Consider the following 20994-nt stretch of genomic DNA (forward strand, 5'->3'; position numbering starts at 1 on the left):
AAAACTTCAACCACTGATAAGTGTATTTTTTATTTTCCTATTTGCATAAAGCGCCAACCCTAAATGGAAATTCATCTTCTCAAGCATTTCAAAACTGAAACGGAACAGAACTGCAACAACAAAGTATGAAGTCTCTAAAGAAAGGTAGAACCCTCCCCCATCTGATGGACACACTTCGATGGAAGCAGAGAGGAAGAGTCAGACTATCAACAACATCTAGAGATCTGGTCCATAAATTAGACAAATAAAAAAATATTTTTTACTCTTAATAATAACTAGTTTCTCAAAATATTGGCCAAATAGGAAACAAATATCTAATACCTTTACAAAAAGAAGCTGTACTGACATTGTGTGTGGAGGACCAACTTGTGACTTAAGTTAGCTGGAAAGCGGTAGTAGCAATAGTAGTAATCAATAAACTAAAACAATTCTTAATATACACAGTTCAATTTACTTCATCTCTCCCACCCTTGCTCTGTCTGTGTGTGAGCATCCACTTGATTGTATTACACACACTTTTTACATTCAACAGTGCAAGGTGACTTCCAGCCTGGGGTGAGGTGTGTTTTTTCCACACACCTCAAAAGACCATGTAAGAGTAGAGCTTCCCACCACAACTCAGCATCACCTGTCCCTGCTCTGATGAAATTCTATGCAGTTACCCACAACCCCCCATAGACTGGCGGGTCCCCAGCCCCCACTCCTACCCTGTAGACAGACCCTGCAGAGGGTGAAGGGGGGGACACCAGTTTTTTCCTGTTCTCCTAAACCTCAGCTCATTTCTCCTTCCTTTAAATCACACCAGCCACCAAATCAAAACAGACTTCTACCTACCCACCCCCAAGCCCCCCCCCTCCCTTCCCCTGCTTCTTTAAGAGGGGTGACCCAGAGGCCTGAGCCGCATCGGTTGACAAATGAGAGCTGTCAACCACCCAGGCAGGTCAGGGCAGCCTCCGAGCAGATGTGCGTGTGTATGTGTGTGCGTGTGTGTGCCATCAGGAGGGACGTGGGCTGCAGTGGGAAGGGAAGAGAGGAATGGGGGGGAATGACTGGAGCTGAAAAAACACACCCAATTAAACCATAGACAAGAAGCAGGAGGATGTTGGGGCCAGGGGTGGATAGATGTTGGGGCCAGGGGTGGATGGGCCTGGGATCTTTTACGTATGTGTGATCTAGTGTGTGTGTGTTTATATGTATGTTGGTGCATGAGTCCACGTGTGTATGTTAGTGCAGGTGTGCAGATCTGTGTACTGTTTAATTGGTTGGTGTATAGATGTGCACTCTGCTGTGCGTGGGCTGCAGGTCTCTCTCTCAACTTCTCTCTCTCACACCAGGTTGTACTCTTTGAGGTTGAGCTGCAGGATGGTGTCTTTGACTGCGGCGAACACAAAGCGGATGTTCTCGGTGTCCGTGGCGCAGGTGAAGTGGGAGTAGATGATCTTGTCGCTGTCCGGGTTCAGGTCCACAAACATCTTCAGGATAAACTCCCGGCCCGCCTGGGCATCTCTCTGGGGACCTGGGGGTACACACACACGAGTGAATGCGCGCATACACACACACTTATTCCAAAGCTACAGGCAACGGGTACACATCACTGTGTCCCTGTGCTACCGGCGAACACACATGACATCATTTCAAATTGAATGGAAGAGATGTTACACATGATCTCAAAAAGTAAGTGATTTAAATCCAAGAAAGAAAATAAAGTAGGTGGCCAGTACGATGCATAAAAACTTCAGTTAACTATTTACAGGTAATATATACAGAGAATACATATAGAAAGTGGCAGATCAGCCTATGGTATATAATATCAGGACAGACTACTAGAGTCTTCAGGCAGCAACGTGGACGGAAGCTGACGTGTCTCTAGAAATAGAGGTGGGGACAATGTAAACATTACGACAGGAAAATAAACTATATACAAAATACGTACAATGTTATCAAGTCAATGTATAAAGGCAACATGAATAATAGCGCACAAGAACATATACAAAGTGAGTGCATAAAAGGAGGGCCTATTTGAATAGCGTGCGTGAAAGGCAGCTTATGCACTGGTGTGTAAAACACATTCTATATAAAGACGCACATAATAGGGGTTATCAAAAAAGTCAGTGGAACAAGGAAAAACACAAGGCTATATGGAACAACTTTACTCATTCTGAGAAACAAGCCTTTAACAATCTCCAGAATGACACCTCTATAGTAACCCGCCCAGCGGACAAGGGAGTGGCTGTTACGGTACAAGACTACTCCGTCTTTAAGACTGAAATACTCAGGCAATGGAATGATCAGACATTCTATAAAAAAGACTTACTACAAATCCCACAAAACAGCTTTTGGCTGAAATTGAACAAACTCTCACTGAGGGCCTGCGCAAAGATGAAATCACCAAAAGAGAACAGATTCTTGGTGCATAAAAACAGCTCCACGCCGGTAATCTACACAGTCCCTAAAATACACCAAAAAAAATCTGAATCCCTGGACGACCGTGTCAGGCAATTACTCCCCTTTGGAACCAGTCACAATTCGTGGACTACTACATCAAACCATACATACAACGTCTGCCCTCCTATGTGAGAGACTTGTCTGACCTTATCTTACCTGCAATAGAGCCCACCCAATACACACGTCGTCACTCTGGTCTCCTTTGATGTTGAATCACTGCATATCAACATCCACCAAAATCTTTTTGAAAAGGACTTCTACCTAAAATGAAAATGAGTTGCAATGGGTGCTGCTATGCATTTGAAAGATAGTGTTTGAGCCCCAAGTCAACCCTTTCCTACCGAACGTCATGGGTTGGTACAGGTATATTGATGACATACTGATGCAGTGGACAGGTAGTGACCAATAAACTTTGACTTGATTTATAGAAAAGAAACCGAACAAACACATTACTATTGGTTACCAGCTACCACCCGAGCACACAAAACAAATCTCCCTGTCGGGCAGTTTGCTCGTCTCAGGAGACTGTGCTCGGACAGAAATTAGTTCATTGAAAAAGCCAGTGACATGAAAGTAAGGTTTACTGAGATTTTTGTGACAAATCACTCGCTCAATGCTAAACCTCGTTTAGATCTATTATTGAATAATGTGGCTATTGAGGAAGTTGAGGAGACTAAACTGCTGGGTGTAACCCTAGATAGCAAAATGTAATGGTCAAAACAGACTCAATGGCTGCTAAAATGGGAAGAGGTCTGTCCATGATAGGGCGTTGCTCTGCCTTCTTGACATCTCAGTCGACCAGACAGGTCCTACAGGCCCTAGTTTTGTCACACCTGGACTACTGCTCAGCTGTGTGGTCATGTGCAGCAAAGAAGGACATAGGTAAATTGCAGTTGAACAAATCAGCACTTATCGCACAGATGTACACGGACGGAAAGTTTCAGTAACATGCATGTCAGTCTCTCCTGGCTCAAAGTTGCATGACTATTGGTCTTTGTGCGAGGTATTGATGTGTTGAAGGTACCAAACTGTCTGTTCAAGCAGTTGGCACACAGTTCGGACACTCATCGGTACAACACAAGACATGCAACCAGAGGGCTCTTCACAGAGTGCCAAGTCTAGGTCCAAAAGACTTCTCAACAGCTTCTACCCCCAAGCCATAAGACTCCTGAACAGCTAATCATGGCTACCCGGACTATTTGCACTGCCCCCCCACCCCATACTTTTTACGCTGCTGCTACTCTGTTAAGTATTTATGCATAGTCACTTTAACTCTACCCACATGTACATATTACCTCAACTACCTCAACTAGCCGGTGCCCCTGCACATTGACTATGCAACGGTACCCCCCTGTATATATAGCCTCCCTACTGTCACTTTATTCTATTGTATATATAGCCTCCCTACTGTCACTTTATTTTTACTTCTGCTCTTTTTTTCTCAACACTTTTTTTGTTGTTGTTTTATTCTTACTTTTTTTGTTTAAAATAAATGCACTGTTGGTTAAGGGCTGTAAGTAAGCATTTCACTGTAATGTCTGCACCTGTTGTATTCGGCGCATGTGACCAATAAAATTTGATTTGATTTGATTTGATTTGAGTCCCCAGGGTCCAGAACAGAGGCTGGGAAACGCACAGTATTAAATAGAGCCATGACCACATGGAACTCTGCCACCCCAGGTAACTCTAGGTAGCAATAAAACCAGTTAAAAAAAACAGATAAGAGAACACCTTGCTGCACAAAGGGGACTGTGAAGAGACACAGCCATTTTATATATCTTGTATTGTAATTTCCACTGTACTATGTATTAGACCTAGATATTGTGTACTGATATGTAGGCTGTGTGAGACATTTTAAATGTATGCATTTCAGTCCTTGACTAATAATGTTCTGTACTATGCATTATGTCATGTTTCATGTGGACCCCAGGAAGAGTAGCTGATGCTTTTGCAGCGGCTAATGGGGATCCTAATAAATACCAAATACCAAAATGTTATAAAATCAGCATACAAGAGAGTGCTGTATTCACACAGACATACTGCTACAACCAAGAAAAAAAAGAATCCAATAATCCCCATGCCAACAAAATATGAGTCCTACACAAACATTGGAGTGAAACCTTCATTGATAAACCCCTTTGTGGTAGGCTTGGGAGGTATACCGTATACCAGGGTATTTGGAAATAGCCACGGGATGGTTTTTCAATACCGTCAAACCTACTTATTTGAAGTTAAATACATTTGAATTTTTGTAACTCCTTTTTAAGTTAATACCTGCAGTCAACTTGTGCAATACATTAGGAGATAAAGCAGATTGCGTTCATTTCACCCGTCACATTATTTTACATTATGAAGCTTAACACAGTTCCCCAGAACAGATGAGCCAGTTACGTGTTTGTTTGTAAATAGCACAACGGGAGAAAGCGGGAGCTGGTGAGTCCAGCTGTGTATTTGGTTTAACTTGCTAGTTATCTAAGTAAGTGGCTGAATTAATAAGGAGACGGGCCATCATATAGTGTTATCTTTCTGCCCTGTTTGAGAAGTCAAAGTGCTTTAGATGAGTTATCTGTACAACTGCCAATGCTATCTTGATTTCTTTGCGGGGTTTTTTGGGCCGCTCAGTCTGCTCCTCCCCCCTCTTCTCGGAGTCGCTAGGTCCGTTGCCCTAGCGACTCCACAGACACAGCGTGTACACATGCTGCTCCATAACCAGTGCTGTTCTTCCTTCAGACAAGCATGAGTCAAAACTTTGTTCATTTGCATAATGTATCTTGTTCACATTTGCTTGTAAATGTCCAAACTCACCAAAAATGACTTTCGGTAGCTACTACCTATACTTGTATAACTTTATGAGCTGGATTGCCTGTCTTTGCAATTAGTTTATTTTCGTTGGCACTCGTTAGCAGTTGTGCCTCCTGATATTACATACACAAACGTATATGAACACCCCTTCAAATTTGTGGATTCGGCTATTTCAGCCACACCCGTTGCTGACAGCTGTATAAAATCGAGCACACAGCCACGCAATCTCCATAGACAAACATTGGCAGCAAATTTGGCCTTACTGAAGAGCTCAGTGACTTTCAACGTGGCACCGTCATAGGATGCCACCTTTCCAACAAGTCAGTTGGTCCAATTTCTGCCCTGCTAGAGCTGCCCCGGTAAATTGAAAGTGCTGTTATTGTGAAGTGGAAACGTCTAGGAGCAACAACGGCTCAGCCACGAAGTGGTAGGCCACACAAGCTCACAGAACGCGACCGCTGAGTGCTGAAGCGCGTAAAAATTGTCTGTCCTCGGTTGCAACACTCCCTACCAAGTTCCAAACTGCCTCTGGAAGCAACTTCAGCACAAGAACTGTTCGTCAGGAGCTTCATGAAATGGGTTTCCATGGCAGAGCAGCCGCACACAAGCCTAAGATCACCATGTGCAATGCCAAACGTCGGCTGGAGTGGTGTAAAGATCGCCGCCATTGGACTCTGGAGCAGCAGAAATGCGTTCTCTGGAGTAATGAATCACGCTTCACCATCTGGCAGTCCGATGGACGAATCTGGGTTTGGCGGATGCCAGGAGAACGCTACCTGCCCGAATGCATAGTGCCAACTGTAAAGTTTGGTGGAGGAGTAATAATGGTTCGGGCTAGGCCCCTTAGTTCCAGTGAAGGGAAACCTTAACGCTAAAGCATACAATGACATTTTAGACTATTCTGTGCTTCTAATTGTGGCAATAGTTTGGGGAAGGCCCTTTCCTGTTTCAGCATTACAATGCCCCCGTGCACAAAGCGAGGTCCACACATAAATGGTTTGTCGAGATCGGTGTGAAAGAACTTGACTGGCCTGCACAAAGCCCTGACCTCAACCCCATCGAACACCGTTGGGATGAATTGGTATGCCAACTGCGAGCCATGACTAATTGCCCGAGCAGGTGTCCACATACTTTTGGTCAAGTATTGTACCATAGGCTTATCTGCTCCTTTCCATATGTAGTCTCTGTATATATTACCTGTAAATAGCTGACTGAAGTTTTTCTGCATCGTACTGGCCTCCTACATTACCTGCTATAATTTAAATGCAGAATAATTATAGACTGTAAAGCATGTTCTACCTATTTGGCTAATGGATGGTGTGAATGTGTATTGCACTGCAGTTCATTGTCTAGCCACATGGTGTCCCTATATACTAACAAAAGAACATTCAGGGCCGTTTTCATGCCACCTTTCCTAAAGACTGACATTTTTTAAAATGAACAATGTTACAATACAGAAATTACTACAATATGCATTATATTTGACAATTTGCCTCAGTAGCTGCCATGGTACTGGACATGGCCACATTGGCCAGTGCAGAGAGTTAGTAGATAGGATAGGATAAAGGTAAAGAGCAGTTTACCATCAAACTCAGGGAAGTAGTCAACCAGGTGGGAGTAGATTATCTTCTCCTCCAAGAGGTCCTTCTTGTTGAGGAACAGGATGACTGAGGAGTTCTGGAACCAGGGATATGTGATGATGGTCCGGAACAGAGCCTTGCTCTCCTCCATCCGATTCTGACAGAGAAAAAGGAGGGAGGGAGAGAGAGATCGGGACAGAGAAAAGGGGAATGGTCAGAACATGCTTAACCCTTTGATGCACAACCTACGGAACCTACACCTTTGCACAATGTGGGCCTTTTACTTGGTTTATAAAAATGTGTGGACAAATACTGACCAACATGATAAATGAGACCAATCAGACAGGTTTTAATGAAAAAACATATGTTTTTATATTCTAAGCATTTGAAAATATGCCAATTATCATTAGCATTTTGTTTCTCTAAAATCAACCAATCCATTGGCCCTAAAAGTAAATGTTCTCTTTTCCTATGAAGAAATTACCCTTTAAATTATTTAAGCTTGGCCATTGTGGAAATGTGCAACACAACTGCCCTGCACACCGCTATTTCAGTATCCAGAATCCACATATGGATGCTTTTTTGATGTCATTTATGAGCTCATACACTTCATGACCAAAAGTATGTGGACATCTGCTCGTCGAACATCTCATTCCAAAATCATGGGCATTAATATGGAGTTGGTCCCCACTTTGCTGCTATAACAGCCTCTACTCTTTTGGGAAGGGTTGGAACATTGTGGTCCTCTGTAGCTCAATTGGTAGAGCATGGCGCTTGTAACGCCAGGGTAGTGGGTTCGATCCCCGGGACCACCCATACGTAAAAATGTATGCACACATGACTGTAAGTCGCTTTGGATAAAAGCGTCTGCTAAATGGCATATTATTATTATATTATTATTGATGCGGGGGACTTGCTTTCATTCAGCCACAAGAGCATTAGTGAGGTCGGGCACTGATGTTAGGCGATTAGGCCTGGCTCGCAGTCGGCGTTCCAATTCATCCCAAAGGTGTTCGATGGGGTTGAGGTCAGGGCTCTGTGCAGGCCAGTAAAGTTCTTCCACACCAATCTCGATAAACCGTTTCTGTATGGACCTCGCTTTGTGCACGGGGGGCATTGTCAAGCTGAAACAGGAAAGGGCCTTCCCCAAACTATTGCCACAAAGTTGGAAGCACAGAATCGTCTAGAATGTCATTGTATGCTGTAGTGTTGGCTGAAATAGCCTAATCCACTCATTTGAAGGGGTGTTCACATACTTTGGAATATATATATAGTGTCTTATTCGGAGACACTGGTTGATTTATCCTGATGCTCCAGAACTTTTTTAGAATTTCAGTCAGTAGTTTTGAAAGTGGAGCTCACTAGAAAAAACAGGTCCCCCTTGTGTGTACTACATCACATTGTGTACTAAGTCATCCATTTCATATGATATGTTACGTCCAATTCGTATGATATGTTACAAATCTAATTCGTTTGACATGTTACTCATTTGTTGTGATTAAGATCCTGGACTGCATCTTTAATTTCAGTTCTAACAAAATAGTCCATCTTTCACCACATTAAAGTGGATTTAGCCTGCATATCACTCAATTCAGTGTAATTTGAAATGCCTGACTGCTCGATAAAATCATAATGATACTGTCCAGTGGAACAATCATACCCTTACTGAAAAAAACAGGCTTCTGGCAAACAGTTGTGGCAAATCTTTAGCCAATTTGCTAATTTTCACATGCAAATTAGTTTTGTGGCAAACTGTTGCAGCAAATTTGAGGCGACTTGTGAACTTCTGGCAAACAATTCAGGGAATTTTGTGGCGCACATTCTACTGTTTGCTGCAAAGGATTATGAATATGCAAATTGATCAGGTTTTTAGTTACTTTGAGTATTAACAACATTACAATGTCTGATCTACATAAACCAAATCACATAACTTTAAATTAACTTTCTTCTCACAGAGAAAACGAAACATACCAAATATACTAAACAACATGTATTCAATGTATTAAAGGGATACTTCTGGATTTTGGCAATGAGGCCCTTTATCTACTTCCCCAGAGTCAGACAAACTCATGGGATACCATTTTTATGTCTCTGCGTACAGTTTGAACGCAATTACTAACTAGCATTAGCATAATGACTGGAAGTCTACGTCATGCTAGCAGATACCATAGCCTTCCAGTCATTGCGCTAACGCTAGTTAGCATTGGCTCGCAAAACTACCATCAACTTCCTTCATACTTGACATAGACATAAAATTGGTATCCACGAGTTCATCTGACTCTGGGGAAGTAGATAAAGGGCCTCATTGCCAAAATCCTGAAGTATCCCTTCAACAGATAAAAAAAATCCAATACAACTTTATCCATCTCACAATGAAAACATTATGCCAAGTGGTACAATATTAACCTTGAAATCATCAGAATGTTAATGAATTAAAGGTCAAAGACTGAATATTTCCCAAATCTTTATTTAATCTTTGTATGTAGCTACAACATTTACATGAGAGAAATGTGAACACTATGGGTATGTTAACCTTAGGATGTTTAAAGGGGCAACTACAGAATGTACATAAGCCAAGTGATAAGTGAGCAATGAGCTTTCAACCAGTGGAAGTTCAAAAGAGAATGAACAAAATGTAAATAATTAAAAGATAAACAAAATCAAACCCAGTTCAGAACTATTGCCTTTTTGAGTGAACTTTGTAGATGGCGGCCCTTTGGAAGTCCTTTATCCAAATTGTTGAATGCATGCAATGAAAACACAAACCATTAAGATGTTGAAAGATATAATTTCTATTTTGGCATCTTTAAAGGTAGAGTCAGCGGGCTAACTGGCAGGTTTCTGCCTTGTGCTATATAAACAAATGATGTAGCTAGCATAAACTGGGACTTAGGCCTACTAAATCTACCTTTAAATGTGTGGCCAACTGTTCCTAGACAGCTACAGTAGTTTGCATCAACACAATTGATGCAAACGAATTAACTAATTAAGACCTTTATTCTAGACTGAGGATTTCATCATCAAGAGCCAGTGGTCTTCTTCCTGACTCAGATGTACAAGGCTTGGTTAGAAGAAAAGCAACATAAAATTGAGTTATGCCTAATATGGCAATTTACATTAATTTTGCAAAATGAATTATTAACTTACATCAAGGCCATGCATGAAAGAATTGACCTTGTGCACACATTTCTCTATCCTCAGTTTAATTGAAGGCCACAATCTGTAACTGACTGCCTTGTAACTGATTGCTTCTAGAAAGAAAGCGGACTAACGATCAAGAACAGCTAGCTAATAGTTTAGCAATGATGATCTAATTGTTCCAAGGAATGAATGTATAGGCACATTTCTTTTGAAAAGTACATGCATTTGCTTACCTTATCAAGCTTAAAGACGATACACTCATTTATCACAAAAAAATTGTGTTTGAGTGAGTGCACCACAAACATCTTTCCAGGGTGTTGATGCATCCTCTTCCAACACCACGGGGTAGGGGAAGGGTATTCTTCTGCAAAAATGAAGTTTTGCTTTGATGTCAAGTCAGCTTATATTGTTGCTACCTTAGCTGTTGTGCTATCTAACATGCTAACGCTACTGAACTGTGACACTAGCATCATCTTCACCTAAAAATATAAGTGTTTAAGAAATCCAACAAATCATTAGTTAGCTAGCGAGTTATCACATTAATTGTGCATAAATATGATAGATAATGTTAGCTAGCTAGCTAGCTAGCTAGCCAGCCAGTCAGTGGCGTTGACTTGTTGAAACTGATATAGCAACAAAATGTTTCACTCTATCCTATAAAACATGACATATTGCTAACTAGGCATCAATTAGCTAAAGCAATTAAAAAGTTTATTGGGTATTTTAATTAATAAGTTACACTCACCAGACAACTTTGGTAGTTAGATCACTTGGTTTCCACTTCCAACAGATTTTTGTTCTCCCCGACTGGTCGTCAACAGTTACTGGTATTGGAACTCGTGTTCACCAGAAACTACTTCTGAGTGGTATACAACGAAGCAAGCGAGAACTACTCAGGCTTTTATAAAGCTAGCCAGCTTCAGCTAGCTTCACATTCCAGGTCAGGCTTGTAACTGCGCGTGCATGTCGCACATGGATAGTTGAAAGCCGAACTCTTCATTAAGTCAATGCTGAAACATCAATCCATGAGCGAGTCAGTGCCACCTTTTCCATTTGTGCCGAAATCTAAATGCAAATTCAGGAGGCTATGATGTGAAATAGGCTTTTAGAAGTGCCGTCTTGATTTGATTACTTATCGTCATGCAGTCTTTGGTGTGATTTAGTGTATACAAGCACCTTTTTATCCACTCCTATCGATAAAATCATTGTATTAAGTCATACAAAAGTTTTACTGTGCATGAAGTTTCAAATGCAAAATCGGTCATTACTAAATGTGTAATGTGATAGGTATTTTAACATTACTTATATTTTAACCCCCCAAAAAACATTTGATTATATTTAAAATCAGTCATCTTCCTCAAATGAAGGGAATGAATATGACAATCTTTGCAAGAGGGAGGGAATCTGATTTCACTGATTTCATAAATGGAGTTAGCCACAAGTTAGCCTGCCCCAGAGTGGTTAGTTCAGAGCCCTATACCACGAATACAGTTTGAGGAGTTAGCGAGGTAACTTTGGTCAACTCTGAACTCAACCTGGGACAACCGGTACCACGAAAGTGGCTCACCTTTTAGCCAGGTATATTTCTATGACAACGAATCCTTCAGATCTAACCTCCACTAGTGACAATAAATACTGCATTATATGTGCTTAAGGTTTTCCGCAGATTCACCACTTGTGGCAAATATTTGCAAACTATTTAGTTTGCTGTAAATTTGCGGGACGTTTGCAGCAACAAATTCATTTTTTTAAGGGACAGCTTTCAAAATATCATTGTACCCTAGAGCCCCATTTACAAAGACACCCAAGGCATTTCTAGGAAATAAAGGTGGGTAGTGATGAGATGTATTACTCCCATCCCCCATTCTCCAAAAAGTTCACAATTCTGGGGGGGATGATTCAAGAAATATGCATAATTGGTGGCTTATGTGCATTTTAGGGTTAACTGTGCTCGTGAGTTAGATGTGGTCTGGTTTAAGTCTGTGAGAGCAGATCTTTGGCACCATTATATAATCCCATTCTCCCTAGCAGAGAAACACATCCTGTCTGTGTGTAAGGAGGAGGGCCTGTTCTGCTGCTGCTGTGACATGTTTACTGTCAGATCAGGTAGATCCAGTGGTGAAAGCAGAGCACGAGGGTGTGGTTATCTCTACCCTACCTGATACTCTGCTCTGCTCTGCCTGGCAATGTAGCGCAGTGCTGTATGAAACTCTGTTTTATGACCCATCAGACAGTTTGTTGTTCCAAACCAGCTCCCTCCAATGACTAAACAGCCTGATCATATTATCCTAATTTAATCTGGAGATGCAGCCAAAGGGACACCAGCAAAATGGAAACCAAAACAAAATGCAGACTCGTACACAAACAAGCAGGATGTGCGGTCATAATATCAAGAAGCCACTACCTATCAAATTATTGTAAATAAGAGACTAAAGGCGTCCACATACATACAGTGAGGGAAAAAAGTATTTGATCCCCTGTTGATTTTGTACGTTTGCCCACTGACAAAGAAATGATCAGTCTATAATTTTAATGGTAGGTTTATTTGAACAGTGAGAGACAGAATAACAAAAAAATCCAGAAAAACACATGTCAAAAATGTTATGAATTGATTTGCATTTTAATGAGGGAAATAAGTATTTGATGGTACATGGCCCCGTCCATCACCCCTTTGATGCAGTGAAGTTGTCCTGTCCCCTTAGCAGAAAAACACCCCCAAAGCATAATGTTTCCACCTCCATGTTTGACGGTGGGGATGGTGTTCTTGGGGTCATAGGCAGCATTCCTCCTCCTCCAAACACGGCGAGTTGAGTTGATGCCAAAGAGCTCCATTTTGGTCTCATCTGACCACAACACTTTCACCCAGTTCTCCTCTGAATCATTCAGATGTTCATTGGCAAACTTCAGACGGGCCTGTATATGTGCTTTCTTGAGCAGGGGGACCTTGCGGGCGCTGCAGGATTTCAGTGCTTCACAGCGTAGTGTGTTACCAATTGTTTTCTTGGTGACTATGGTCCCAGCTGCCTTGAGATCATTGACAAGATCCTCCCGTGTAGTTCTGGCCTGATTCCTCACCGTTCTCATGATCATTGCAACTCCACGAGGTGAGATCTTGCATGGAGCCCCAGGCCGAGGGAGATTGACAGTTCTTTTGTGTTTCTTCCATTTGCGAATAATCGCACCAACTGTTGTCACCTTCTCACCAAGCTGCTTGGCAATGGTCTTGTAGCCCATTCCAGCCTTGTGTAGGTCTACAATCTTGTCCCTGACATCCTTGGAGAGCTCTTTGGTCTTGGCCATGGTGGAGAATTTGGAATCTGATTGATTGATTGCTTCTGTGGACAGGTGTCTTTTATACAGGTAACAAGCTGAGATTAGGAGCACTCCCTTTAAGACTGTGCTCCTAATCTCAGCTCGTTACCTGTATAAAAGACACCTGGGAGCCAGAAATCTTTATGATTGAGAGGGGGTCAAATACTTATTTCCCTCATTAAAATGCAAATCAATTTATAACATGCGTTTTTCTGGATTTTGTTGTTGTTATTCTGTCTCTCACTGTTCAAATAAACCTACCATTAAAATTATAGACTGATAATTTCTTTGTCAGTGGGCAAACGTACAAAATCAGCAGTGGATCAAACACTTTTTTCCCTCACTGTAGGTTTGGTTTTCTCCTAGGCAAAGTGAACGTCTGTGCTCTCATACTACCTTAAAATACCTTTGCTTGATAAACGAGAAAAATGCGGCAATATTACGGTTTGTCCTTCTTGAGACGCTGTATCAACAACATAGCCAGTACAATTCCTCAAATTAGTCAGAATTAATCTAAGATAATTTTAAAAAATCTGTAATTAATTCACTTTTTTTTGTGGGTGTGCGCGTTCCATCTCACCTCATTGTCAGACTCCACCAGGACCTGGTCATACTCGCTGAGGGCCACCAGGAACATGATGGACGTGACGTTCTCAAAGCAGTGGATCCACTTCCTCCTCTCTGACCTCTGACCCCCTACATCCACCATCCTGATTAGACAGGACCAGGATGGAGAGATGAAGGGCGGAGAGAAGTATTCAAAATTAGGCTCAATTCAGGCATTGATGCCATGTTAAAAAAAAGTTTTGGGTGGTAAACTAGGGCATCTAACTAAATCAATTGGTCAAAGTAAAGGAGATTGTAGGTTAGTCCTGTTATCACCTTTTCGGATTCATATTGCCCAACATCTAGCAATGAGGATGGCTAACTGTCATACAAAGCAAACGTATAATGGATATCAGGGAATTAAAAGGATTGTTAAATTGGGAAATTACTGCATTTTAGGTACAGTTGAGAACAGCACTCATAATGCAAAAAAACAACATCAGTGCAAAGAAGCATTCAAACACACAACTATTTGGAAAACATGACCATGAGGACATTATGTTCCTTTCTGGTCAGAGGCCTCATTTATAACGGTTGCGTACATTTCACACACAATTTCACACAAAATGCGCCATTTCTGAAAAGTCTGTACAAAAATATTGATATTTATAAACTTGGCGCACGCCATACTTACGCATGTTTCCAGTTATAAAATCAGACCTGTCGTAAAACTGTGCGTGCGTGAACAAGCATTGAAACTCCGCCTGGAAAACGCCTCCATTCACCATTTATGGTGAAAATAACGCCCTTGATTTGCTGTATAATTTGGAACTATTGGCATTAGGACATGGCATGCAAAAGACGAATTGTTGTTCAATATTTAGTTTATCAATAGATTATTGGGTTTTCATGTCCTGCCTTTGTATAGGCTCTGAGATTAATTAGGCAATGATGTCACGCTCATATTGCACAGCAATACTGTAGCCTACCCATACTGTCAAATATTTTATATAAGCTAACGGTCTATTTACTGGCTTGGCAGAATGTTTGAATCTTTAGCAGTAATTTGCTGTATCTGGAAAAGGACTGTCTCCGTTTCTTAAAGAGAAAACAATTGCAAATTGTCATGGACCTGTCAGCAGAACGTTTGAATTCAACAATGTTTTGCATAGACTTTTCCTCCAACCTAAATATGATGGACTGCCTGTGAATTCTGAAACATTGTAGGGCAGGCTACACTTTTTTTCCTAAAATTACATTACTTACAGTAGTTAGTTCTATTTCTTGTGTGTTTTTGTTCTCCTTTACTTTTTATAGTAGGCCTACTACTGATATTCATTACTGCATTGTTGGGAAAGAGCAAGCAAGAAAGGCATTTCAATGTACTTGTGCATGTGACAAAAACTTGAAACTTGATACATAGGCCTACTTCAATGTAAAAGATCAGCTGTTAAATTCGACTGTATACCTGTATTATAAACCGCATTGCCTATGATACTGCAAAACTTGAAACACATAGCCAGCCTATCTATTTACTAGGTCAAATTAAATGAGAGATGCACATGGTCCTTTGTTTTATGGCTCCTTCGGGAATATGAATCCATCACTACCAGAGCTCCTTCGGGAATATGAACCCATCACTACCAGCTCCTTCGGGAATATGAACCCATCACTACCAGAAAAGGTGAGGAATATATTCTGCAATGGTTATGAAAAAAATATATTTTAAAGATTCCTATGTCTAATTATTTTAGATTTTAAAAAATTATCTAAAACAAGAATGGTTGCATTCTTGTTAATCTGCTTTTAGGAATAAGCTTCTCATCATATCCCCAATTTGCACAAAATACTTACTTGCCAGCTTGCAATACAATAACATTTCAACCACTAGCAGATGTGCGTACGTATGGTCTAAAGTTTGCGGGGAGGTGAGCACATTCTCTTGTCAAGTATTTTTTTAAATAAATGCCAACCTTTGCATGATAACTGGCGCATGCACATTTTGGGGTATATTTTGTATGTATGCACGGTTTATAAATGAGGCCCCAGGATTGTCAGTTAGGCAGTTATATGTTAACATACGAGAATTAAACATACTGTACATATAAACATGCACTATCCTGTCAATAACTCAACAACAATTCAGTTTGATAACTTCTTATGCACTAATGTAACTTGCAGTACAGTAAATCAAAGGTGCAAGGAGGGGTTAAACGACCCAAGTTGAACCAAAAAGGAAAGAAGATAAAAATGTGCACTGTGCAGAGCCATATCCGTCTCCCAGCCCGTTCCCAGCTAAGTGGATGCAGGTGTGCCGTTGAGGCCAGATCGGCAGGAATTCACCCTCTTGGAAGCAGCACCTAGTCAGCCAGTGACTGTTCAGATTCAGAGCACAAGCCTAGAAGCAGTGTGGGGAGGGTAGGCCAGCGGTGAGGAGAGGGGATAAGAGGTAGAAGGGGAGGATACAGAGGTGGAAGGAAAGAATACAGAGCGATGGGAAGAGTGCGAGAGCAGAGGGCACCTCTATGATGGCTGCCATGATCCCTCATCACAGATCAAGTAGGGGTACAGAGTGGAGGCAACGATTTGGGAATTCCGCTAGTTGTTTTTCAAACATTATTTTCATGGTTGTGGTTGAATTTTGCATCCATAAATAATCTGATCCATCAATTCAGCAATGATTTTGTTGATGGGAGAGATCTATTAGCCTTTATCCATGTTATTAGAGGAGGATCAGGGCTTTGTTTCTTTCCTAGCGAGCAGCAGCTACCTCCGTCTGTCCCTGGCTGGCGCTGCTGCAAAGTGAGAAGAGGGGCGTTGATAAATGGGGGCCTCTAGAAGCGCCTGCCTAAAATAAAGCTCCTTCAGGTCAGCTGACCTCCTTTCCTGTAGCAGGGATGAGTGACCTACTTAGCAGGATAAGCTCTCCTATGGAGGATGAGCCCAGAGAAATCATGATATTCTCAACCACTTCAAAAGGCAATTAAGAAAGGGAAGCGCTGCGGCCGAACGCAGAAGACGCATGTTTGTCCTCATGAATGCCTGCCTTGTGCAGCTGCTGTGAGTAGTGAGATACCCCCTCACTCTCACACACACAAGGGGTTGGGGTGGAGAGGGGCTCCTTACATCACAAGTCTCTACCGATCTGACTAGCTAAATATTCTCAATGACATTTAATTGCAGATTCTCTGGGTTCTCTCTACAATCCTGAGGAATATCTCTAATATATTATTATATAGGCTGCATGTCCTTAAATACTGCTGTAGTGATTCACAACCTATTCATCCATCCAGTAGCAGCAGTAGGGTGGAGAATTGGAGAGATCCTCTTGAGTCCAACCTCATTGTGGGCCTGGGAGTTATTTCCAGCGCTGCAGCGCGTAGGAGGGGCTGACATGCTGGCTTCCTATCGATTTGCACACTTTTGTAAATCGCTCCCATTCGCCGGATCCATCTCCATCTCTCAATCTCCTCAACATCATCCTCTTTGAGGAGGAGAGAGCCGTTCTACACCGTGGTGCCCAGTGATCAGTCTCTTCCCCTGGCCACATCCAGGAGGATTCCCCCCTCCCCTCTACTGTCCTGGCCCAGACTACAGTAACAGGCAGCATGGCTGGTTATGTCATACTGATACCAGACTGGTTATAGTCCTGGAGTACACGGTTTCTCAACATCCCTGTTATGATGACCATTGCTTCAGATGACTAGCTGACATTTAGCTCATCATTCTACTTCATCCAGTATTGTACCATGCAAAGCAAGGGGCTGAGGTGTCATTCAGTGTACATCTTGAGGATCACATAGCAACAGCTGAGAAAACTTGATGAGCCTGAGACAATTATTATGGAGATCAAAGCAACATTGAGGAATGAAATGAAGCAGCAGGTGAATCAGTGATATAATTTGTTTATGTTGATCTTGTGAGGGAGAGGATGATCTCCAGTCATACAATCAATATAACATAGAGTGATCAATGTTCTTGGATGTGATCACAACGCAGTCAACATGAATATTGAAAACAAAAAAAATATCATAGGGAAAACAAAACACTGGGGTAGGTAGGGAAGGGAGTTAGGAAAAGTGTGAATGTCTTTCTACCTGAAAATGATGCTTTGCAAGTCGAAAGGGTATTCAATGATCCCTGTGGTGGGGATGCGAACCCTAAGCACATCTTGTTGGGTTGGTAGATAGTTTGGTTCGGCAATACGATCCAGATCGCTTAGATAGCTAGAGACGGGGAGAGAGAGAGAGGCAGGATCGACAAAAAAAAAGAGAGAGAGAGAGTGAAGCATGGAGGGAGAACCCATTCCTGAGAGCCCTGGGGTTTGACACCTCACCTGCCACCTCTAGCACCCATCATCTCTCAGAGAGTTAGTACAGTCCCTGATGGCATCTCTCAGAGATCTTGCCATAACCTTTCCCATTGCGCCTTAATTCTATTGGGTTCAAATTGAGCCAGTCCAGAAGTCTGGACTAAAGACCCTCTCATCTTTCTCAATTTTTGGTTGTAGTTAGTAGTTGTGATTTGTCCTAAGACAACCTCAGAGCTGCTGATCGTGAGTTAGGAGTCTCAGAGAGTGTGCTACCAGGACCCAAGGCTGTGCGGCCAGCAGCAGTGGCGGGTGGTGGAGACATTACAGTGGCGAGGTAGAGGCAGCACTTCAGACACCAGTACCTGAAGATTATATTCTCCAGGTCAAAAGGGTACTCAATGATGCCAGTAGTGGGCACTCGAACCCGCAGCACATCCTGCTGAGTGGGCACGTACCCCACGGTCGCTATTCGCTCTAAATCTCTAAGGTAACTGTGGAATGAAGGGGGACACATGACACGTGTGTGCCTGATGCTGCACAATCACCTGCACACATGCATACAGACATACACACACACACACAATCTCTTTCTCATGTACACAGAACTACATACAGACACCACATGCAGCACATTTTTATACAGTGCATTCGGAAAGTATTCAGACCCGTTGACTTTTCCACATTTTGTTACATTACAGCCTTATTCTAAAATGAATAAAATGTATTGTTTCCCTCAATCTATACACAATACCCCATAATAACAAAGCAAAAACATGTTTTTAGAAATGTTTGCAAATGTATTAAAAATAAAAAAAACAGATACCTTATTTACATAAGTATTCAGACCCTTTGCTATGAGACTCGAAATTGAGCTCATGTGCATCCTGTTTCCAGTGATCATCCTTGAGATGTTTTTACAACTTTTGCCAAAAGGCACCTAAAGGCTCTCAGACCATGAGAAACAAGATTCTCTGGTCTGATGAAACCCAGATTGAACCATTTGGCCTGCTGAATGCCAAGCGTCACGTCTGGGGGAAACCTGTCACCATCCCTAAGGTGAAGCATGGAGGTGTTAGCATCATGCTGTGGGGATGTTTTTCAGCGGCAGGAACTGGGAGACTAGTCAGGATCGAGGGAAAGATGAACGGAGCAAAGTACAAAGAGATCCTTGATGAAAACCTACTCCAGAGCACTCAGGACCTCAGACTGGGGTGAAGGTTCACCTTCCAACAGGACAATGACCAAGACAACACAGGAGTGGCTTCAGGTCAAGTCTCTGGAGAGACCTGAAAATAGCTGTGCAGCGACGCTCCCCATCCAACCTGACAGAGCTTGAGAGGATCTGCAGAGAAGAATGGGAGAAACTCTCCAAATACAGGTGTGCCAAGCTTGTAGCGTCATACCCAAGAAGACTCGGGCTGTAATTGCTGCTAAAGGTGCTTCAACAACATACTGAGTAAATGGTCTGAATACTTACAGTACCAGTCAAAAGTTTGGACACACCTACTCATTCAAGGTTTTTTCTTTATTTCTACTATTTTCTACATTGTAGAATAATAGTGAAGACATCAAAACTATGAAATAACACATATGGAATCATGTAGTAACCAAAAAAATATTTTATATTTGAGATTCTTCAAAGTAGCCACCCTTTGCCTTGATGACAGCTTTGCACAATCTTGGCATTCTCTCAACCAGCTTCATGAGGTAGTCACCTGGAATGCATTTCAAATAACAGGTGTGCCTTCTTAAAAGTTAATTTGTGGAATTTCTGTCCTTCTTAGTGCGTTTGAGCCAATCAGTTGTGTTGTGAGGTAGGGGTCGTATACAGAAGATAGCCCTATTTGGTAAAAGACCAAGTCCATATTATGGCAAGAACAGCTCAAATAAGCAAAGAGAAACGACAGTCCATCATTACTTTTAGACATAAAGGTCAGTCAATCTAGACAATTTCAAGAACTTTGAAATGTTCTTCAACTGCAGTTGCAAAAACCATCAAGCGCTATGATGAAACTGGCTCTCATGCGGACCGCCACAGGAAAGGGAGACCCAGAGTTACCTCTGCTGCAGAGGGTAAGTTCATTAGAGTTACTAGCCTCAGAAATTGCAGCCCAAATAAATGCTTCACAGAGTTCAAGTAACAGACACATCTCAACATCAACTGTTCAGAGGAGACTGCATGAAATCAGGCCTTCATGGTCGAATTGCTGCAAAGAAACCACTATTAAAGGACACCAATAATAAGAAGTGACTTGCTTGGGCCAAGAAACACGAGCAATAGACATTAGACCGGTGGAAATCTGTCCTTTGGTTTGATGAGTCCAAATGTGAGATTTTTGGTTCCAACCGCCGTGTCTTTGTGAGACACAGAGTAGTTGAACGGATGATCTCCGCATGTGTGGTTCCCACCGTGAAGTATGGAGGAGGTGTGATTTGCTGGTGACACTGTCAGTGATTTATTTAGAATTCAAGGCACACTTAACCAGCATAGCTACCACAGCATTCTGCAGCGATACGCCATCCCATCTGGTTTGCGCTTAGTGGGACAATCTTTTGTTTTTCAACAGGACAATGACCCAACACACCTCCAGGCTGTGTAAGGGCTATTTGAAAGAAAAGCAGCCAACAAGTGCTCAGCATATATGGGAACTCCTTCAAGACTGTTGGAAAAGCATTCCAGGTGAAGCTGGTTGAGAGAATGCCAAGAGTGTGAAAAGCTGTCATCAAGGCAAAGGGTGGCTACTTTGAAGAATCTAAAATATATTTTGATTTGTTTAACACATTTTTGGTTACTACATGATTCCATGTGTTATTTCATAGTTTTGATGTCTTCACTATTATCATACAACGTAGAAA

General features: G+C 42.0%; 1 protein-coding gene across 3 annotated transcripts in view; it reads right to left on the reverse strand.

Annotated features, from left to right (window-relative positions):
- The window catches only part of LOC311131427 (guanine nucleotide-binding protein subunit alpha-11), a 74727-nt gene continuing 53733 nt past the window's right edge, over positions 1 to 20994 (reverse strand). For 2 of the 3 annotated variants that reach the window (XM_084164412.1, XM_084164411.1), the window contains 4 exons: positions 17924 to 18052; positions 13861 to 13990; positions 6831 to 6984; positions 1 to 1516 (listed from right to left, as the gene is read on the reverse strand). In XM_084164412.1, the coding sequence (XP_084020538.1) occupies positions 1326 to 1516; positions 6831 to 6984; positions 13861 to 13990; positions 17924 to 18052 (604 nt within the window). In that variant the 3' untranslated portion in view covers positions 1 to 1325. Of the gene's footprint in view, positions 1517 to 6830; positions 6985 to 13860; positions 13991 to 17923; positions 18053 to 18500; positions 18630 to 20994 lie in introns of all 3 variants that reach the window. The other variant, XM_084164413.1, reaches the window with a different exon arrangement.

The sequence above is a fragment of the Coregonus lavaretus genome, assembly GCF_964263955.1.
Source record: "Coregonus lavaretus genome assembly, chromosome: 6".
Lineage (NCBI taxonomy): Eukaryota > Metazoa > Chordata > Actinopteri > Salmoniformes > Salmonidae > Coregonus > Coregonus lavaretus.